Below are 19,353 nucleotides of genomic sequence, written 5' to 3'. Positions count from 1 at the left end.
TTCCATTACTGCTTGAGGGTTAATAAAAGGGAGAGAATATAAAGTTATTATAGGTATAACTGCTACCTTTTCTGTCCTCCTTCCCCTCCCTAACTACTGAGGGAGCAGGAGAAGAGAAGAAAATAAGCAGCAAAGAGTAGGAGGAGGCCACATAGGGAAAATCTGGAGAAACCCTGAAGTTACAGCCTATTAATGACAATGGTATATCAGTCTTAAACATCTGGCAGGTGTCATTTGTTCATTCATCCTCCCCTATTTCTAGGAGAAGAAAATATAATGCTTCTCTTCCTATAAATACCACCACTAGAAAGGGAGAAAGAGTATCATTTAAAGTCTAGGCTCATGGAGGTATCAGTCCTTTAATGAAAAGCATCAATTCAAATAATGAGCTTGGAGCGAAAGAGAAGAGCTAGAATTTCCACTTTCCTTTACTCTAATCGCTAAACAACCTCCCCTTCTTTAAAGTTTAAACTATGAAAAATGTCTATCCAATTCACTTTAGATGTACTGGCTCCCAGTTCATTCTTGTTCCTTTTTCAAAATCAGTGTCTTCTCCTCTCTCACACCCCTTATAGTAAGGGATTCAGTCTAATTGGAAGTTGATGCTCTTTCAAATCCTCTAACCTCCCAAGTCCTCCTCAAACCCCATATCCCTCTCCTTCACTCCCTTTAGTCACTTAGAGATGATCACATGCCATTTCATTTTTACTCATGTTCCCATTTCCCTAGTTGAAAATGTAACATTCCTTTATTTGACTATAAAATGCCCAATAATTTCCTGTTATTACTTCTCTTCCAATGTGTCACCTCTCCTAGACATATTCTTTTTACTGTCACTGATACCTTCAGTCTCTCCACTTATCCTCAGTACTTTCTCAGGCTGTAACCCTAATCTGACATCACTTTCTTCCCTTTCTATTCTCAATCCTATACTTAACCAATTCAGTTCTGCATTGACCTCTTCTCTGGAATCCCTTGTCCCCTTCTCCTGTAGCCACTCATTCCTGTCTAAACTTCAGCCTTCAATTTCTCCTGCTATATTTCTCCTCCATTCCTATTCCCATGTTGCTAAGAGTAGCTGGAGGAATTCTCATAATGAGCTAGGAACTAATGAAGAAAAATTTTGGCATAGTAGTCCAAAATATGTAGTTGTTTTTTTTTTATTGTTTTCCAATTTCAGGTCTACAGAGAATTTGGGTCTACTCAATATCCACAAAATAGAACATCAGATTTTCCCTCCACTCCCCACCTTAGAGTATGCATGTTAATGACTAGCCATCATATTCATCCTCTTCTTCATCATCACCAGCTGTGACTTCTGCACTCTCACTCTCGCTTTTGGTCTACAGTGTTGCTGATGATTTCTTCTTGATTCCTCCTCCTGTTTGAGTTGGGTGGTCTGAAACTCAAACCCAACTTGGCCTAATGTACTTAAAAGGTGGAGAATTGCAGACCTCTGATCTTAGTCTTATTAGTTGTACCCTTCTAAAAGTTGTTTCAGGGCAGTGCTGTCTTCACTTCTATTGAATCCTGGTATGCTATAACTCTCTCTGGAACATCTTTCTGCAACTACAGACATTTCTGTGTAGATGAATTAAGGCTTGAGCAATCACTGCTGCCAAAGTGATTTTTTCTTACATGCTAAGCTAATGTGTAACTTCTCTACTCAATAAACTTGAGTGACCCCCTATTGCCTCTAGAATCAAATATAAAATTTTCTGTTTAAAATCTTTCACTTCCTGGGCCCAATCTATCATTCCATCCTCATTATATATCTTCCCTTCTCAGGAACTGCCCCCAACCTCCACAGTTTAGCCAAACTGACACTTTCTCTACTATCCACCCAATGCTTCATCTCTCTGCTTAATGCCTATTTTTTGACCGTTCCCCATGCTTGATTTGTACTTCCTCCACACATCTACCTTCAAAGTGAAGCTTAAACACTATCTCCTATGTGAGGTCTTTTCTAATTCTCTCAACTGCTAATGCCATTCCTCTCAATTTCCTTTTATAAAACTTGTATTTATATTTATTTTTAAATTATTTTTCTGTATATTCTTATATTGTAATCTTCTCTATTAGAATATAAGCTTCTTGTGAGGATTGTTTTATTCATTATCTCAAGTGCTTAACACAGTACCTGGAATATATTACTCATTTAATAAATAATTAGATTGATTTGAAGAGCACATCCAAAACACAACCAACAAATCAAAGAACAAACCTCTGTCTGGATAAAGAAATTTCCTTCTATAAAACAGTCAAATCACAAAACTAATAAGAGCAGAAATCAATGAATAGTAAGAATAAGAGGGAAGAACAGGATGAGAATGTCACAGAATTTAAGAAAAACATTTACAATGAAGGATGAAGTAATAGACTTGGAAGATAAATTGAGAAGTTCAAATGATCTCGAAAGCTCATTAAAAATAGATTCAGATTCTCCAATTTACCTTATTTCATTACTTGAATTCTCAGGCATAGTTTCGGCAGTACAGGAATTCTGTAATGTTAACAAATTCAATAAAAATGGAAATGCATATAAAATAGATTCAATATTTGGAAAATTCTTATGATTCCTCAATGCAAAATATAGCAGATTTCAAAATGATAAAGACAAATAATAGAGTCTTAAAGCATAAGGAGAGAATAAAGAAATTATCTACCATAATAGACTGATGAAAAACTTCCCATTTAAAAACATAAGAAAGATATAGAAAGAATTTTACAGCCTGTTTTCAATAGCAAATCACTTTTTAATTTTTAAAAAGGAGCTTTTAAATTTTACTGGAAACATCATACATAGATTTTCCTATGATTAATAAATTTACTACAGACTATGTGAAAGAAGTGGTAAGTGGTAAGGCAGAAAAGAAGACAGAGGGGAGAAAGCTGGGAGAAAGTTTCTCTATTATACCTTCACTGTTTTACAAGTAACTAAAGCCTTTCTCGCTAAGGTTAATATTTATCTATTATATTTTATTATTACTACTAATTTATGTAAATTATATATTATATGTTATATATTTGCACATTATTATTTTTATTATATATTATCTTTTTATCTTGAATGTACTTGCTTTATAGAATTCCTTGTTGTTTCTCCTTTAGAATGTGAGCTTCTTGAGGGCAAGGATTGGGTTTTATTCTTTTTTGTTGTTGATTTTTTTTGTATTCTCAGTGCTCAGCACAGTACCTGACACACAGTAGAGGGTTAATAACTACTTGCTGATTGATTGATTTCTTTCTGCCATCAAATTCAGATCTTAATTATTAAAGTAGATAAAATAAGCAGACATTAGTTAATATTTTAGTAGTGCCTAGGATCATTCTGAGAGCACCATAGTAGATTACTGCAATCTACATCTTTGAACTCAGAAAACTGGCATGCAGAATATATAATTTCCATTAATTTTCTTTTTAAAGTGAGACTTTTTTATTTTATATACAAAATTCAGGCATTCAGTAGTATCTCTTTTTAGGTTAGATCAAACAGATGTACAGGATGCAATTGTAGAGTGTCCAGAGTATTCAACCACTGAAGTGGTATCTCTGAAGATAATTTAGACCAACCTGATGAAAACTACATCTTTTATTTAGCACCAGTGGCTCATGATGAGGCCATACTTCTAAATCAGCATGTGCCAATTGAAAAAGGTAGAATACAAGTGAGAGCCCTGGCCAACTTTGCTCCAGTAAAGCTTCTGGTGACCATCCTGCCTGCAATGAAGGCCCAAAACAGTTTGTTCTCATTAGAGACATTTTTTACTTTCTGTCCTACCAATGATTCTAAGACAAAAGGGCAAGAGCTAGACAAACAGAGTTAAGTGACTTGCTCAGGGTCATACAGCTAGGAAGTATCTAAGGCTAGATTTGAACCCAGAACTTCTTGACTCCAGGCCTGGTACTCTAGTCACTGAGTCTCCTAGATGCCTCTCTCATTAAAAGCTTTCCTTTGAAATAAAATGTCTCTTGTTCATATTTTAAAACCACAGTGTTTTACAATATAGGTGACTCTAGAGATCACTTATTCCCCAAAGATTTACTAAAAATCAGCATGCAACAAGGCATAAAAGTAGAAAATATTACCAGTGTCATGGAGGATATCCTGCATAGAGTTCAAAGAGAGGAAAGAATCCTTTTCAATAGCAAAGTTCTCCAAGTGTTCTTATTTACAGATGATTGTATAGTAATTACATTGAGTCATGGACGTTACAAGGACACCTCAATGAAACCTACAGTCATTTGAAAGTGATCTGGCTTACCATCCTTACTGATAAATCAAACAACAGTTATTAAATGCCTACAAATTGCCATGCATTATGCTAGTTGCTGAGGACACAAATACCAGAAGTATGACAATCCTTGTTCTCAAGAAGCTTATTTCATAAAGGGAGATAATATCTACATAAATAAGTACATAGAGACTAAATATAAAGTAATCAAATGCAAAGTCATTGGGGCAGAAGGCTACTAGCAATTTTAGGGAACTTAGAAAAGCCTTCCTGTACACTCCAAGCATGAGGATGGTCAAGACACAGATGTGGAGATAGAAGATGGAATGCCTTATGGGAAGAATAGTAATTTATAATGATGCTAGAAAGATAGATTGCAGCCAGATGTAAGGAACTTTAAAAGAAAGCACATGAGAAACATGTTTCTACATTTATACAGTCCTTTAGTATACATATATGAGTGTCCTATAAACAGTGGCTGCTATGGGCTCAGATTTGAATCAGAAGGGAAAATTAAATTGCTTAAATTTCTTAAGGCACTTGTATCAATAAAAGCCCGACTTTTAATCATTAATCATTCTTGCCTTAAATCAGTTAGGGGGCAGAGTGAATAACTGGGCTTGGAATCAGGATGGCCTGAATTCAAATTTATCCTGGGCAAGTCACTTAACTTCTGTCTGCTTCAGTTTTCTCAACTGTAAAGTGAGGGTAATAACAGCACTTACCTTAAAGAGTAATTGTAAAGATCTCATGGGATAATATTTGTAAATCGTTTAATACAATCAGTGCCTGGAATAGGGCAGGCATAATATGAATGCTTATTCCTTTTCTTCTCTCCTTTATGGCCAGAGATCATGGAATGTCATTATCTCAAAAAAAAATTCAAAATTGTTGGTAAATGAAAAAGCATTTAGTCAGAAGGACAACTAGATGACCTGGAGATGGACAATTCTGGGATCCAATGTGACCTCAGACACTTCCTAATTGTGTGATCCTGGGCAAGTCAGTCTAGCCCTTACCATTCTTCTGCCTTGGAACTACTACTTAGTTTCAGTTTTAGGAGAGAAAGTAAGGGTTGTGTTGTTTTTTTTTTAATCAGTCAGGCAACAAACATTTATTAAGCACCCATATGTGCAGGTGCTGTGCTAAGTGCTAGAATAATAACCCCTATCCCCCCTCCCCCCAAAAAAGGGAGAAGAGAAAAAGAGAACTGCCCATTGCTTCCAAGGAGCTCACAGAGGAATAAAAAGACAGATAGTTGGTTTATGTAGGAATATGATCAAGAATGATTTGCACATGAGAAGTGGCACAAAGATATCACTAAGGACATTTATAAACAGAGCTGGAAGTAGTTTGGCCATGTAGGGGGAAGGAAGGATAATAGTCTAGGTGCGGTTCTCTAGACCAACCAGGTATTGATTCTTCTAAAATGTGAAAAGAATCAAAGAATTAATAACAATTCAATATGCATTTATTAAGTGCTTACTATGTGCCAGGCACTCTGCTAAGTGCTGGGGATACAAAAACAAGTAAAAAGGAAGACAATTGCTGACTTCAGAGAGCTTATATTTTAATGGAGGAAGACAATACATAAAAGGAGGAGAGAGCATGGTAGAGAACACATGGGAAGTCAGAAATTGAGCCCAGAGGAATGAATAAATGGATTAACTGGGCACTTTCCTTAAAATGGAAGTTTTGAAAGGAACCAAATATTCAAAGGAAGGAGTTGAAGGGGCAGAGAGAACTTTCAGGGTGCATAGATTGTTCTAGCATACAGCAAAAGTTCAGAGAATTCGGAGTGGAGTCCCGAGAGTAATACAAACATAGCTGACTTGCCCTCTTTCCTTGAAAGGGAAGTTCTGGGAAGAATCAACCCATAAGATAAAGAGGTCTGCAGGGGCGATATAAACTTGGGTGAAGAGGCTACAGAAACAGAGTAAATTTCCAGGAAAGGAATGTGACTATGGTTTAGAAGGAAAAGACTATAAAGATTTAGAGATTGAGCCCAAAGAGGAAAGATATATAGAAGAATTGTATAGGATGAGAAGGCATAGAGGGTTTTCTATATGTACCAGTATGAGGGAATACCCACAGAAGGGACACAACAATCTATCTACTTACCTAAACAAGATGGAATAAAATGGCAAAATTGGACAAGAAAGGGTATTTGTGTCTTAAAAGCATGAGACTAGATCCAGAAATTATGTATGCTGAAAACTTAAATGTTGTGACTAAATGCAAAAGGATATTAAAAAATCAGGAAGCCCTCAGAGAATTCACTGATAACAATACACAATAGAAAAGATCCTGACCAATTGTTAAGGAACTTCATACAGATGGAACAATAGATTATTAACAAAATTAGTATATAACTCTTTAAGTCTGTCATTGTCTATAATTAAGAATACAAAGTTTTTGTAGATAGATAAATAGATCCAACAGCTTTTGCAAGAGAAAAAACAGATTTGATTTTGAGATAAATGTGGATGATAATAAGTGGAGAAAAACAATCCTATCCAAATTAATTTACTTATTTAGTGACATACTCATTGAACTACCAAAAACTTTTTCCTGAATTAGAAAAAAAAAAAACACAACAAAGTTCATTTGGAAGAACAAAATATCAAGGATATCCAGGTAAATCATGAAAAAAAAAATTCAAAGGAAGGTGGCCTTGTAGTCCCAGATCTCAAACTATACTATAAAGCAGTAGTAGTGGTTATGAAAACAATTTGGAACTAGCTAAGAGACAGAAAGGAGGATCAGTGGAATAGACTTGGGGTAAGAGACCTCAGCAAGAAAATCTATGGTAAGCCCAAAGATCCCAGCTCTTGACACAAAAATCCACTACTTGATAAAAACTGGAGGGAAAATTGGAAGACAGTATGGGAGAGATTAGGTTTGGATCAACACCTCACCCCCTACACCAAGATAAACTCAGAATGGGTGAATGATTTGAATATAAAGAAGGAAACTATAAGTAAATTAGGTGAACACAGAATAGTATACATGTCAGATCTTTGGGAAAAGAAAAATTTTAAAACCAAGCAAGATCTAGAAAAAAAATCACAAAATGTAAAATAAATAATTTTGATTACATTAAATTAAAAGGTTTTTGTACAAGTAAAACCAATGCAAACAAAGTTAGAAGGGAAGCAACAAATTGGGAAACAATTTTCATAACCAAAACCTCTGACAAAGGTCTAATTACTCAAATTTATAAAGAGCTAAATCAATTGTACAAAAAAATCAAAACTATTAATAAGCACATGAGTGTTCTAAATCTTTTCTAATCAGAGAGATGCAAATCAAAACAACTCTGAGGCATCACCTCAGACCTAGAAGATTGGCTAATGACAGCAATGGAAAGTAATGAATGCTGGAAAGGATGTGGCAAAGTTGGGACATTAATGCATTGCTGGTGGAGTTGTGAATTGATCCAACCATTCTGGAGGGCAATTTGAACTATGCCCAAAGGGCACTAAAAGACTATCTGCCCTTTGATCCAGCCATACCACTGCTGGGTTTATACCCCAAAGAGAAAATAAGGAAAAAGACTTGTACAAGAATATTCATAGCTGCACTCTTTGTGGTGGCAATAAATTGGAAAATAAGGGTATGCCCTTCAATTGGGGAATGGCTGAACAAATTGTGGTATATGTTGGTGGTGGAATACTATTGTGCTCAAAGGAATAATAAATTGGAGGAATTCCACGTGAACTGGAATGACCTCCAGGAATTGATGCAGAGTGAGAGGAGCAGAACCAGAAGAGCATTGTACACAGAGACTGATACACTGTGGTACAATCAAATATAATGGACTTATCCATTAGTGGCAATGCAGTGATCCTGAACAACCCAGAGGGATCTATAAGAAAGAATACTATCCATATTCAGAGGAAAAACTACGGGAGTAGAAACACAGAAGAAAAATAACTGCATGATTACATGGGTTGAGGGGATATGATTGGTATATAGACTCTAAATGAACATCCTAGTACAAATATTAACAACATGGAAATAGGTTCTGATCAAGGACACATGTGTGGAATCGCATGTGGAATCGCATGTCAGCTATGGGAAGGGTTGGGGGGAGGGAAAGAATATGATTCTTGTTACCAAGGAATAATGTTCTAAATTGTCTAAAAAAATTAAATTTATTTTTTAAAAGTTTTATCAATTAAATAAAAAGATTGGAAAAAATATAAGTGGAGAAAGAGAATTTAAAGTTTGATTTAGTGATTAAAAATATTTAAACCAACAATTAACAATCAAAAAAGAAAATGAAAAAGGAAAGTAGTTAATGGTCCTTGAAGGAAAACTTTTATTGAAACCAAATTAAATTTAACAGATGACAATGAAGATGAATGGTCTAGATTTCTGTAAAAAAAAAAAATAAATCAATGCATTGCTTGTTAGAAAAATATTTAAAGCAAGAAAAGAGATTAAAATTAAGAAGTTGGTCTAAAAGATATCATGGGAAAGTACTTTGTAAATCTTCAAGCATTTTGTGAATGTGACATATGTGGCTGTTGTATTTACCATTTTCAAAAGTAGGAGGGCCAGTAATGGTTCTTCTTATTTTTCTTCCTCCTTCTTTATTTTACAGATGCACATTTGATAACATACATGTTATGGGTGGGTACCTAAGCAAAAAAAAGCACATGAACTTCTGGTCTAAACCCCAAATGTTACATAATGCTACCTAGTTTCTGAGACCAATAAGAATGGCACCTAGATCACTCATAACTCTTGTGCTGAATTTCATACTGTTTTAAAGAATATCTTCCTTACATATGGAAACAGTTAAATGAAAAATGAATGATCACTCATCAGGGAAATTGTGGAGCTAATTCCTATTTAGGTATAGGTTGGATCTGGTGAATTTTGAAATCTCTCCCAATACTGAGAATTTGTGATTTCTTTTATGTTCCTTATTTTATTACATTGATCAATGAGTAAATATTTAACTTTCTCCTTCTCTTATATATTCAGTTGGATTTTTCTTATAGGTTTGTTCAAATGCTATTTGTTTTTTAATTGCAGCTGCCAAAGAGAAAGTCAAGTGGTCATTAGAAGGAAGGAAAGAGTACTTGATGATTTATTTGGAACAGACATATGGTGTTGTGCAAGAAATGACTTGGGCGAGAAATGCACAAAGCTATATACACTAGGTAACTCTGAATTAAGATTAGCTTTTCTGTATAGGGGGCTGAGTTGATTATATCTGGACATGACTATTGCTTAGAAAATAATCTAGGTCAGGACCAAAATGACATTTCTTAGACTCTTGTTTATCTTCAGAAGTCTAATAATTATCTTTACCTTCTCAAAAATAAATGCTGATATTATACTTTGTTTCATGGAATTGTGTTGCTCAAGAACTAGTCTTGCTAAGTACAGAGAAGGTCTTCACCAGAAAATTGATCAGTAGGTGAATTTCTTGTCTAAGGCAACCCATGAAATAGATAAAGAACACATTGGGAATATTGTAAATGTTTCCTTCATAATGGGATACTCACACAGGTCTTGGGAAAAACCAACTATTCCTTGCTAAAAGGAGGTAGCATGGCCCATTGGATAAAGAGTGGCTCTCAGAGTCACAACAACCTGAATTCAAGTCCTAAGTGACTCACAATGTGATGCTGGGCAAGGGACTTAACCTCTCAGCACACCAGGGACTTCTCTAAGAAAATGAGTGGCAGAACAGTTGCCCATCTGTCATCTGAATTGGCTAAGGCAATTTCCTAACTGGTAATTTCCTACACCAGTGAAATCACAGGTCTGGAAGAAAAAAAAAAGTGACGAGAGGTGGTTGAGTCTTGATGTCAGACCGTCTTTCAAAAAGTTCTGATATTTTGGGAGGGAAAAATCTTTCTTCCCTTTCTTACTTCTGATATCTTCATTTCCCAGATCTAAATCAAAACCCTGGATCAACTTTACCACAATTATTCATTAAGGAAGGGGAACCTTTGTTGATAAGATGCAAAGCTATTTATGAAAACTATGAATTCAGGCTTGCCTGGAAATTAGAAAACAGGACATTAAAAGAGGTAAATAAGTCAAGCTCATATTATGACAAAATAAGTGTAATAACATGGTCAGTTTAACTGGAAAACACTAAATTACAACCTTGTTTAATTAAAATCTAGGAAAACCTTTTTAAGATGAGCACCTATTCAACTAACAGGACTATGATTCGGATTCTGTTTGCTTTTGTGGCATCAGTAGGAAGAAGTGATACTGGGTGTTATACTTGTGCCTCATCAAAGCATCCCAATCAATCAGCTTTGGTTACTGTTTTAGGTAAGTCATGTTTCCAACACAACCTCTAATTGTGTTCTCATTCATTGATTGTAGTATTTTGAATGTGTCCACAAAAGCCACTAAGAATCTTTCTTGCAACTTGATGTGAGTTTCACAAAAGCAGAAATAGTAGATGGATTAGTTTAGTTTTCTACAGGGCCCATTTAATTAATTTAGGGCCATAGTTAGACATTAATTAGTTAAAATTAAAACATTCCTTTGATATGTCCCTGGTTATCCCAAACAAGGGAAGTTGGTGGGAATAGTGAAAAGAAAGAGAACAGTGAGAAGCAAGATGAAGGAACTGTCCCAGGGATTCAGAGCAAGTTGGAGTTAAAGTTGTCATTCCTTTACTCCTGGCCAAATTGGTTTTGCTGTGCTCTGATTCACTTTGAAGTGTTTCAAGTTAAGGTTTGTGGAAGTGAGAAATTGGGAATGGTTTGCAGCAGGAGCTGGAGTAGCTGGGACTGATGACCTGTCATTCAAACGAGAACATTCTGTTTGAAATCTGACCGGAAGAAACTGTTGGAAGAAGGGGATCAGACCAACTGAAGTATGAAGGCTTTAGCCTTGAAGACAGAAAGGAGATGGGTCTCTTGGTTTGGAGACAGAAAGAAAGAAGGACAAAGGTTCAGCTCTTTCTGATTTCTCTGTTGTGATAGTGCCTGAACTTCCAGACCTGTCAGCCCATTTTCCCAAATTGAACTATAATCCACCATCCTCCAACCTAAGACTTATTCTAGTATTAGGGAAGCCCCAAACCCTCTTTCCTTTCTTCCCCAATAAACCCCTTACTTAATTTAGAGAAGAGAAAGAGTATTTTATTTGAGAAGTTATAAAACTCACCCTGGGTTGATTTAAAGAAAGCAATAGAAGAATCATCAGGAAGGGGAGGGAAGAAGAGAGGGTGAAGGGAGGAAAAAGGGAGGGAGGGAGGAAGAAGGGAGGAAGGGAGGAAAGAAGAAGATAACCGCTCTGATCTTTAGTTATCATTTACCATTCAAATAATCCCTTATTACAGGTTCAACATTGAACTAGAATAAAATGCAAACAAATATGGAAATTTCCTTACTGCTGATAAAGAAGAACTTTTCATCAAAAATTAAAATTTTAAAATACTACTGGCTAGATTGCACATTCCTTGGCTCTTCAATTCAACCAATTATTACATGTCTACCATGCACATAGGACTCTGGAAATATAAAACCAAAAATGAAATAGTTCTTTCCTTTATGTAGTTTTCATTCTTCCACCCATCTGATCCATATAATCCCTAAGTTTATACCTGTGAGTGTGAAATGGAAAGAGACAGCTCACTTGGGTCACAGATTTGGAATTGTGGATCAGAAATGAGACAAATTAGAAAGATATATGCCACTTTGGACTAGCAGGCGTCACCCATAAACTGCCCTCCTATGAATTCCCTTGCTCTCAAATTATGAACAAAAAATATAAATCTACTAGTCCCAGCATGTGTCTGTATACTTTTCTTAACCATATAAATAAAAGAAATGCATATTCTTTTATTTTTTTACAGAAAAAGGATTTATAAATGCTTCCAACTTAAGTAAAGATTATGAAATTGATGAACATGAAGAATTTTGCTTCTCAGTACAGTTTAAAGCATATCCACAAGTTGTTTGCACATGGACCTTTTCTCAAAAGTCAGTTCCTTGTAAACAAAGTCTCAAGAATGGATTCAGGTGAGACAATAAACTAATTGCTGTTATAATTGGCATTATGATTCTGTTTCTTTGGCAGCTTTAGGAAGATTTATGGTATGCAGTATCAAAGTTTATTCAGTTGATATAAATTCTTATTCATTAGAAATTGAAGGCTGACAGCTAAAATACCTAAAATAGATACCTATTAGAGTTGTGAAAGCAATTCTGAAGATCCCCAGTTTGGGTAGATTTCTTTTGCATAGTCTGAATCACAAAATTTCTCTCTTATTTGTGGGGTGCATTCCATGATTCCTCCTTTAAGCTCAAATATTCTATGACTCTTCTACTGTGCTGGTCTCAAATTCAAGTTTTGTTTGGTTTTCATTTATATCATGATTAAACTCCCACTATTGACATCTTTATTTCTCTTCACATATTAATAAGAACAAAGGGACAACAGGCAGCATAATATGCCATAGGAGGTCACATGCAGCTCAATGCTCTGAGGGTTTTGAGATTCCTGTGCGGCAAATCTCCTTTAGAATATTTTCAGACTACTGAGGAAGTAAAACTCCTAAAACAGGAAAATATACGTGGGGAACATTGCATTTAGGTGTGCTAGCATAAGTTTCAACCCGTGAAACAAAGTTTTCAAATTATTCAGAAATAAGAGCAAATGCAGAAGCTAGGTTCTTTTTTAAGTTGAATCTGCATAGTTCTGCAACTACATTCTAACTCTTAGCACAGGGAGTTTAGGAATATTTGATTCCTCCTCCCTTACACCTTCCCTTAGCCATTATGTCACAACCCCTTCATGAGTGTCTAGCTATGGTTTTGTGGTATGAAAATTAGGTATTGAATGGCAGTGGTGTTTATGCTTTTACTTCTGGGCAAATGACATATCACTACAGATCAAGGTTGAGCTGAGCCCCTTGAAATTTGTTCTCTGTTTTAAAATGTTTTAATGTGCTCTCCTTCAAATACAAAGGTGATGCTGGCTCATTTTTCATAGAGTATGTTCCTTGCATTGCTTTTATTATGGTGGGGATAGATGTACGCTGCTCTTTGAAGAATCCCTCTCCTCTGGGCTCCCTGATGACCAAACGTCACCCATTTGCAAGGCAGTAAAGCATGCAGTATGTGATAAATAAACCCAATGAAACTATCAATTCCAATGGGGATTACATCCTAGCCATAAACACCATTCTCTAAAGCAAAAGAAAGCAACTTTTTCTTTGAAAGTTATGTGACTTCCCTCCCTTCATTAGAGATCTGAGGGATTGGGGGTGTGGAATATTGCATATTTCATCCAACTGTGGTTAGTGTATAAGTTTTGCTTTTGCTGAACTGTTGTTGTTTTTTAAATATTTATTTTCAAATCTTTATTACAAGGAAAGGTCTCACTGGGGTTGAAGGTAGAGATGTTTTCAGAAGTGAAAATATAAATGGTGTCAGTTAAAAGATTTTTTTAAAAAGGGGTTTAAAAAGATTTTTTTTAAGTCTCCTTCCTATCTGGGGAGACAGTTACCATCTCTTGGAAGAGAGAAGTGTTACAGGACTTATTCTGCAGACTGTGATAGCTCTTGTTAGCTGCAGGTGTTGTGGTAATGACTGATCAGAAGGTCCTCTTTGACCACCTAGATTGCCAACCTTTTCTCTGCAATGATCTCATTGCAACCAGCTACCTTGTTTATGTAGCAAGAACATGAAATAGAGAACTTGAAGTAGTAGAAAAATCATATAAATTAAAAGTCAAGAAAATTTTAGTTATCTTAGAGGCAGGGCAGTATAGAGGATGAGCATTGGATTTGAGTTCAAAAGACCAGGTGTTGCTTCTTACAACACACATGATATATGGCAAATCTCTTCATCTTTCCTGTCCTTTGCTTCATCTGTAAAATGAAAGAGTCAATCAAGCTCAATGCTCTTGAAGGTCTCAGTCCCATGATCCTTCACACAACTTGGCGTATATCTTGCTGACATTCATGTGAACTAATAGTGGTGGAGAGATGTTTTAAATAATTCTGTAATAAAATTTCCTTTTGACCAATGTAAGTATTTTTAACTCGGTGCAATGTTTTTGATTTGTGATTGAGAAACTTGTTTATCTCTCAGAAATTTGGCTTTTAATGAACCTGTAAAATGTAGGGATGCTATGGCATCTTTCAAAGCCAGAAAAAATGAAGCATAAAATGTCACTTTTTTTATTATTATCACTTAGCTACCTCCATCCTCTCCTGCTTTTCAAACTACCTTCTTATTTGATGTTCAGCCTTGATTTTCTTTTAAAGTGTTATGGATATTTTGTTTTTCCTCTCTGGTTTGGCAGGAAAACCCATATAAGCTTTTGTAGTAATATTATCTTCTATTTTGTAGTACTATATTTTTCAGTTAAATTATGAAGTAGAGTTTGAAAATTGCCTTAATAATGGTCCAGGGCAATGGCATCATATAAAAGCATCAGGAGAAAAGGAACTCTATTTTAGGTATAGCATTTATAACCACAAGCAATAGGCGGTTTTCCTCCATATTGTAGCAACTTCCCTCTTCTTCTTCCCTGAAATATAATCAAGAACTATGTAAAAACATGCAGGGAACAACATGTGGGGAACAACATTAAAAATACCATCCTGAAGTTCTATATCACATATAACTCACAGAAGAAAGGTAGTGTGACCTAGTGGAATGAGAGTCAAAAGACTTTTGGGTTTCATTACTATCTGTCAATCGACAAGCATTTATTTATTAAGTGCCAGATTCTGTGACAGGAGCTGAGAATACAAGGGCAGAAGGGAAATAGTCCCTTACATTCTATCTGGGGAGAAAATTTGTACAAATATAAATATATACAAAATAAATGTAAGTTATTATAGAATAAAAAGACATTAATAGTGAAGGGGAGTAGAAAAGACTTAATTCAGAAGACAATGCCTGAACTAAGTTTTGAAGGAAAAGAGAGATTTTAAGAGAATAATAAGGAGGGACTACATTCCAGACTGGTGTTTCAGCAGCACATTAACTGTGTGATCTTGGACAAGTCCCTTTTCTAGGCCAATGTCCTTATTTGCAAAAGAGGAGGGAGTTGAATTACATGATCTCTGAGGCTTTTTTAAACTTTAATAGTTAATGGGAAGTTTAAATAGATCTACAAAGAATTTCAAATTTCTAGAATTTTAGAGTTTGCTCATGTCTTTGTACAGTGCCTAGCACACAAGAGATGCTCAGCATAGGCTAATGAGGGAAGCCCCTTCAGCCAGATGATATTCAGTGTCATTAGAAGCTCATAAAGCTCATAAAGATGTAATTATATGCTGGCTTCCTAATCTTTGGGTGATGTGCTAAAATCTTCATTGTTTTGTGTTCTTAGTTCTATTATCTATCAGAGGCTTTGCTTCTCCGTTATGCTGCCTACGAACTTTTCTAATCTGATTGAACCCAATAATAAATCATCTTTTAAATTGCCATTGATGTTATGATAGTTAAATATCCTAGCACAATTTAACTGCTCTGAAGCTTTTGACAACTTCCTTACCTTCAAAGATTCACTTCTCTGATTTTACCAGTTATTTCCTCAAAATATCATACTAAAGTTAATTGAGTTTGACCTTTCTTTGAATACTTACTTTGTTTATACTTGATTAAATTATAACTTTCCAGAGGTCCCGACATTCTGCCCCATGCTTGTTAAATCAGTGTGTGATGAATGGTGTTTCAAAGATTTAGATGCCTATTCTGTTAGTTTATAAAATTTCTGAGGTTTGTGCACTTCATCAGGAGCACAAAAGTTAATTCATCCCTGACTCAGGAGTCAAAACTATTTAGAATGATGCTACAATGTAATCATCTATGCAATATCACTTGGACCTACTGTACCTTGAATAAATTTCATTTCATAGGCATCATAGCTCCTCTGGAAGAGAGTTCAGAGGCCATCTAGCCTGGTTATTTCCTCTTACAGTTGAGGAAACTGAGGTCCAAGATGATAAAACCTAAGAGTATAAGTAATAAGAATCAAAAATGGAACTTGAACCCAGGTACTATGACTTTAGAGTCAATACTCTTTCCCCTATACCTTGTTGCCTAAATTACTTCAGTTCTTGTAAGTTGACAAACATATCAATTGGATGCTGATGGGGAAAATAATAAAGTATTATATTTTATTTTTAATCTCCATATTATTTATTCTTGTAAGTGAACAATCCCATAAAACTCCAACCCCAAAACATATACCCAAATGAACATGTGATAAATCATATGTTTTCCTCTGCATAAAATAATAATGTATTAACAAGGGCATGGGATATACATAAGCAGACATAATCTTTCTTTAGCGATCACACAATCTCCTAGAATTGATGAAGATAAAAGCATGTAATCAGTGATATATAATTATGGAAATATGTCGAAGGTGCATTTACAGATTGGGGTAATGAGGTAAAGAGAATTTGTTTTATGGATTAATAAAGAAAGGTTTTCTGGAAGAGACAAACTTTGAACTTCTAGTTAAAGGAGGAAAGATGAAATGCAAGAAGCACACCAAGATGAGCTTCCTTGATCAGAATGTTATCACTTTGCTGCATCACCAGAGGCAGCTGTTCTCAGTCTTTATGAATGTAATTCTTCTTCATACTCCTTTTCAGTAGTGCATGATTAGCTATATCCTACTCACTTAGGGTACATAAAATAACCTATTATACTGTGAGGCACCTCAAGTTATAAACTATATACTTGTAAGCAAATTATAAGTATATATATATTTATATATCCACATCCATTTTAGGGGGATATCATTCTGAGGGCTTTCCCCAGTCCTGGAACCTTTTGTCCAGTTCCCAGAGTCTTACACTTCCCATGTTGTTGTTGTTGTTGTTGTTGTTGCTTGGTACCTGCTCAGGTCTTTGTCCTTTGACATCTTGAGAAGTCTACTTTCCCTTCTTGTCTCCATATTATTTCTATATTTAAGTCAAAGTTAGAGCCCTTCTATGTAGTTCCCCTGAACACTGAATAAGCATTTAAGCTTTTTTTCTTTCTGTATGAATTTCTAACCTCCCTGGCCAGAGTGGAATAGCCTTTCCCATGTTCTGATCTACTGGATCACAGTTCTTTCATCCTACAGTTCTCTCTCTCTCTCTCTCTCTCTCTCTCTCTCTCTCTCTCTCTCTCTCTCTCTCTCTCTCTGCCTAAGTTAATTTTATCCACTTTCTCAGTCTCTTCTTTCTGATTGACCTTTTACCTCAATTCCCCAATCCATACCATTTTACCATGTGTCTTAGAATCAATACGGTGTATTGACTCCAAGGCAGAAAAGTGGTAAGGGCTAGGCAATGGGGGTTAAGTGACTTGCCCGGGGTCACACAGCTGGGAAGTGTCAGACCGGATTTGAACCCAAGACCTCCCATCTCTAGGTCTGACTCTCAATCCACTGAGCCACCCGGCTGCCTCCACCCTTGATCTTTCAAATCAACTGAATTGCAACAGGAGGAAACATCAAAGGTGTTTGTTGATCTGCAGAAAGACATCCAACACAGAGGATTCCTCATAGTGATGATGAAGGCCCCCAAATGCTCTTACCTATGGATTGCTCTAAGGGTTTTCATCAAGAATTCTAGTACCTTGAAGAGCCATCTGGGTGAGATCTAAAACCATCCCAAATTGCTGAGTGTCAGAATTCACAAAAGAAAAATCAAATGGATTAAGATTGTTCTAGTCCATATTGTGACAAGCCATTCAATGGATATCATATATGGCTCATCCTTTGGGCCATGAATAGTCATTGCAAATAGTCAATTATTTGGGCCCAGTAGTAAATAGGAAAAGTGTATTAAGCAAGGTTGTATTGCCTTTAGAAATTGCATGTTTGCTTTAATGACTTCAGACTTCTCCCTCAACAAAAGCCCATCTTTTTAATGCTGATATTTTCTCCTTGCTCTATGTCATGGAACACTGTGGTATCTAAAGAATTAAAAGTGAATACTATTCTGTATTGTTCAGGGGCTTGATGCAATCTGTACAATATCATCTACATAGAGGAGTAGCTGAAACCCTTACCAGTTATAAAGAATCTGGCTTCCATTTGAGCTGCACATCCTCTACAGTAGTGACAAACATCTTTGTTGAGCTTGTTTTGTACTTCACTTAATACTGATAATCACAGGAGCACTAGTCAAAGTTCTCTTGATGTATTTGTTAAAGAATCTCATGTATTCTTAACATCTGCCTATGAGAGAACTCATTGAAGGAGAGCCTTTAAGGCTTTGTTTCATCTACTGAATAAAATTTTTAAAAATACTCAATAATCATGAAACTCAGTGAGATCTTATATTCTCTGCCCTTTTCATTTAATTGTGCCACTATGAAAATATATTCTACTATAGAAATTTATTTGTGAAAAACCACTAGTTCCCTTTTCATATTTTCATCAAAGTTACCCTTGATTTTTATGTATTTAACCAATACACAATATGTATGTATTTAACCAATACACAATATTGATTCCAAGATGGAAGGTAAGAGTTTTTAAAAAAACAACAACTAAATGTGCTATCTTTTCACTGTGTTTGTCATGTTTTGCTAACCAATTATTAGTTGGAGCTCTGCAAATCTACCTCCTCAGAAATGGAGTAAAGAATGGGGGCAATCACCTGTTGAGCAAAATAGAGTAGAAAGTCAGAGGGAAGTACCAGTCTCACTCTATTAACTCTGTCTAACCCAGAGGAGAAACTTAAACAGCTCAAGTTAGACCTGAGCCAACTACATTCAATTAGCCTCTCTGAATCAAGAGGTGGATAGAGATAGAATCACTCCCTGGCTTCCTGATCATATGTCTTTTGGTTCTGTGTAAAACTGCCTACGAACTTGTCAGCTCTTAGTTCTCCTATTTCAGAAGCTCTCAGCTTCCTGAATGTCTTCTCTATTATTCTCTCAATTCTGATGGGCCTTTGATAATTCTTTGCTCTTTGAATAAGTCATTCATTGCTTTATGCTAAAATTACCTTGTGAACCACCAGAAAAGCTCCCAACCTCTCTTAGCAATTCTCTAAGTCACCAAAGGAAAAGTAAAAATGACCTGTTTTGATCATAAAAAGGAGAAAACCTTTTCATAGCTGGAACAACAATACATTTTCTTAGTCACAAAGATATTCTTTCAC

At 35.7% G+C, this 19,353-nt stretch overlaps 1 protein-coding gene across 1 annotated transcript in view; it reads left to right on the top strand.

The window, feature by feature from the left end:
* The window catches only part of FLT3 (fms related receptor tyrosine kinase 3), a 97,812-nt gene that overhangs the window by 44,221 nt on the left and 34,238 nt on the right, over window positions 1–19,353 (top strand). The window contains exons 6-9 of the mRNA XM_007495258.3: window positions 9,282–9,409; window positions 10,149–10,288; window positions 10,388–10,541; window positions 12,079–12,244. Coding sequence (XP_007495320.1) covers window positions 9,282–9,409; window positions 10,149–10,288; window positions 10,388–10,541; window positions 12,079–12,244 — 588 coding nt within the window. The remainder of the gene's footprint in view (window positions 1–9,281; window positions 9,410–10,148; window positions 10,289–10,387; window positions 10,542–12,078; window positions 12,245–19,353) is intronic.

Source organism: Monodelphis domestica, chromosome 4, assembly GCF_027887165.1.
Source record: "Monodelphis domestica isolate mMonDom1 chromosome 4, mMonDom1.pri, whole genome shotgun sequence".
In the NCBI taxonomy this organism is placed as follows: Eukaryota; Metazoa; Chordata; class Mammalia; order Didelphimorphia; family Didelphidae; genus Monodelphis; species Monodelphis domestica.
The sequence above is the reverse complement of the archived record's forward strand: the minus strand, read 5'-3'. Positions and strand labels throughout refer to the sequence as shown.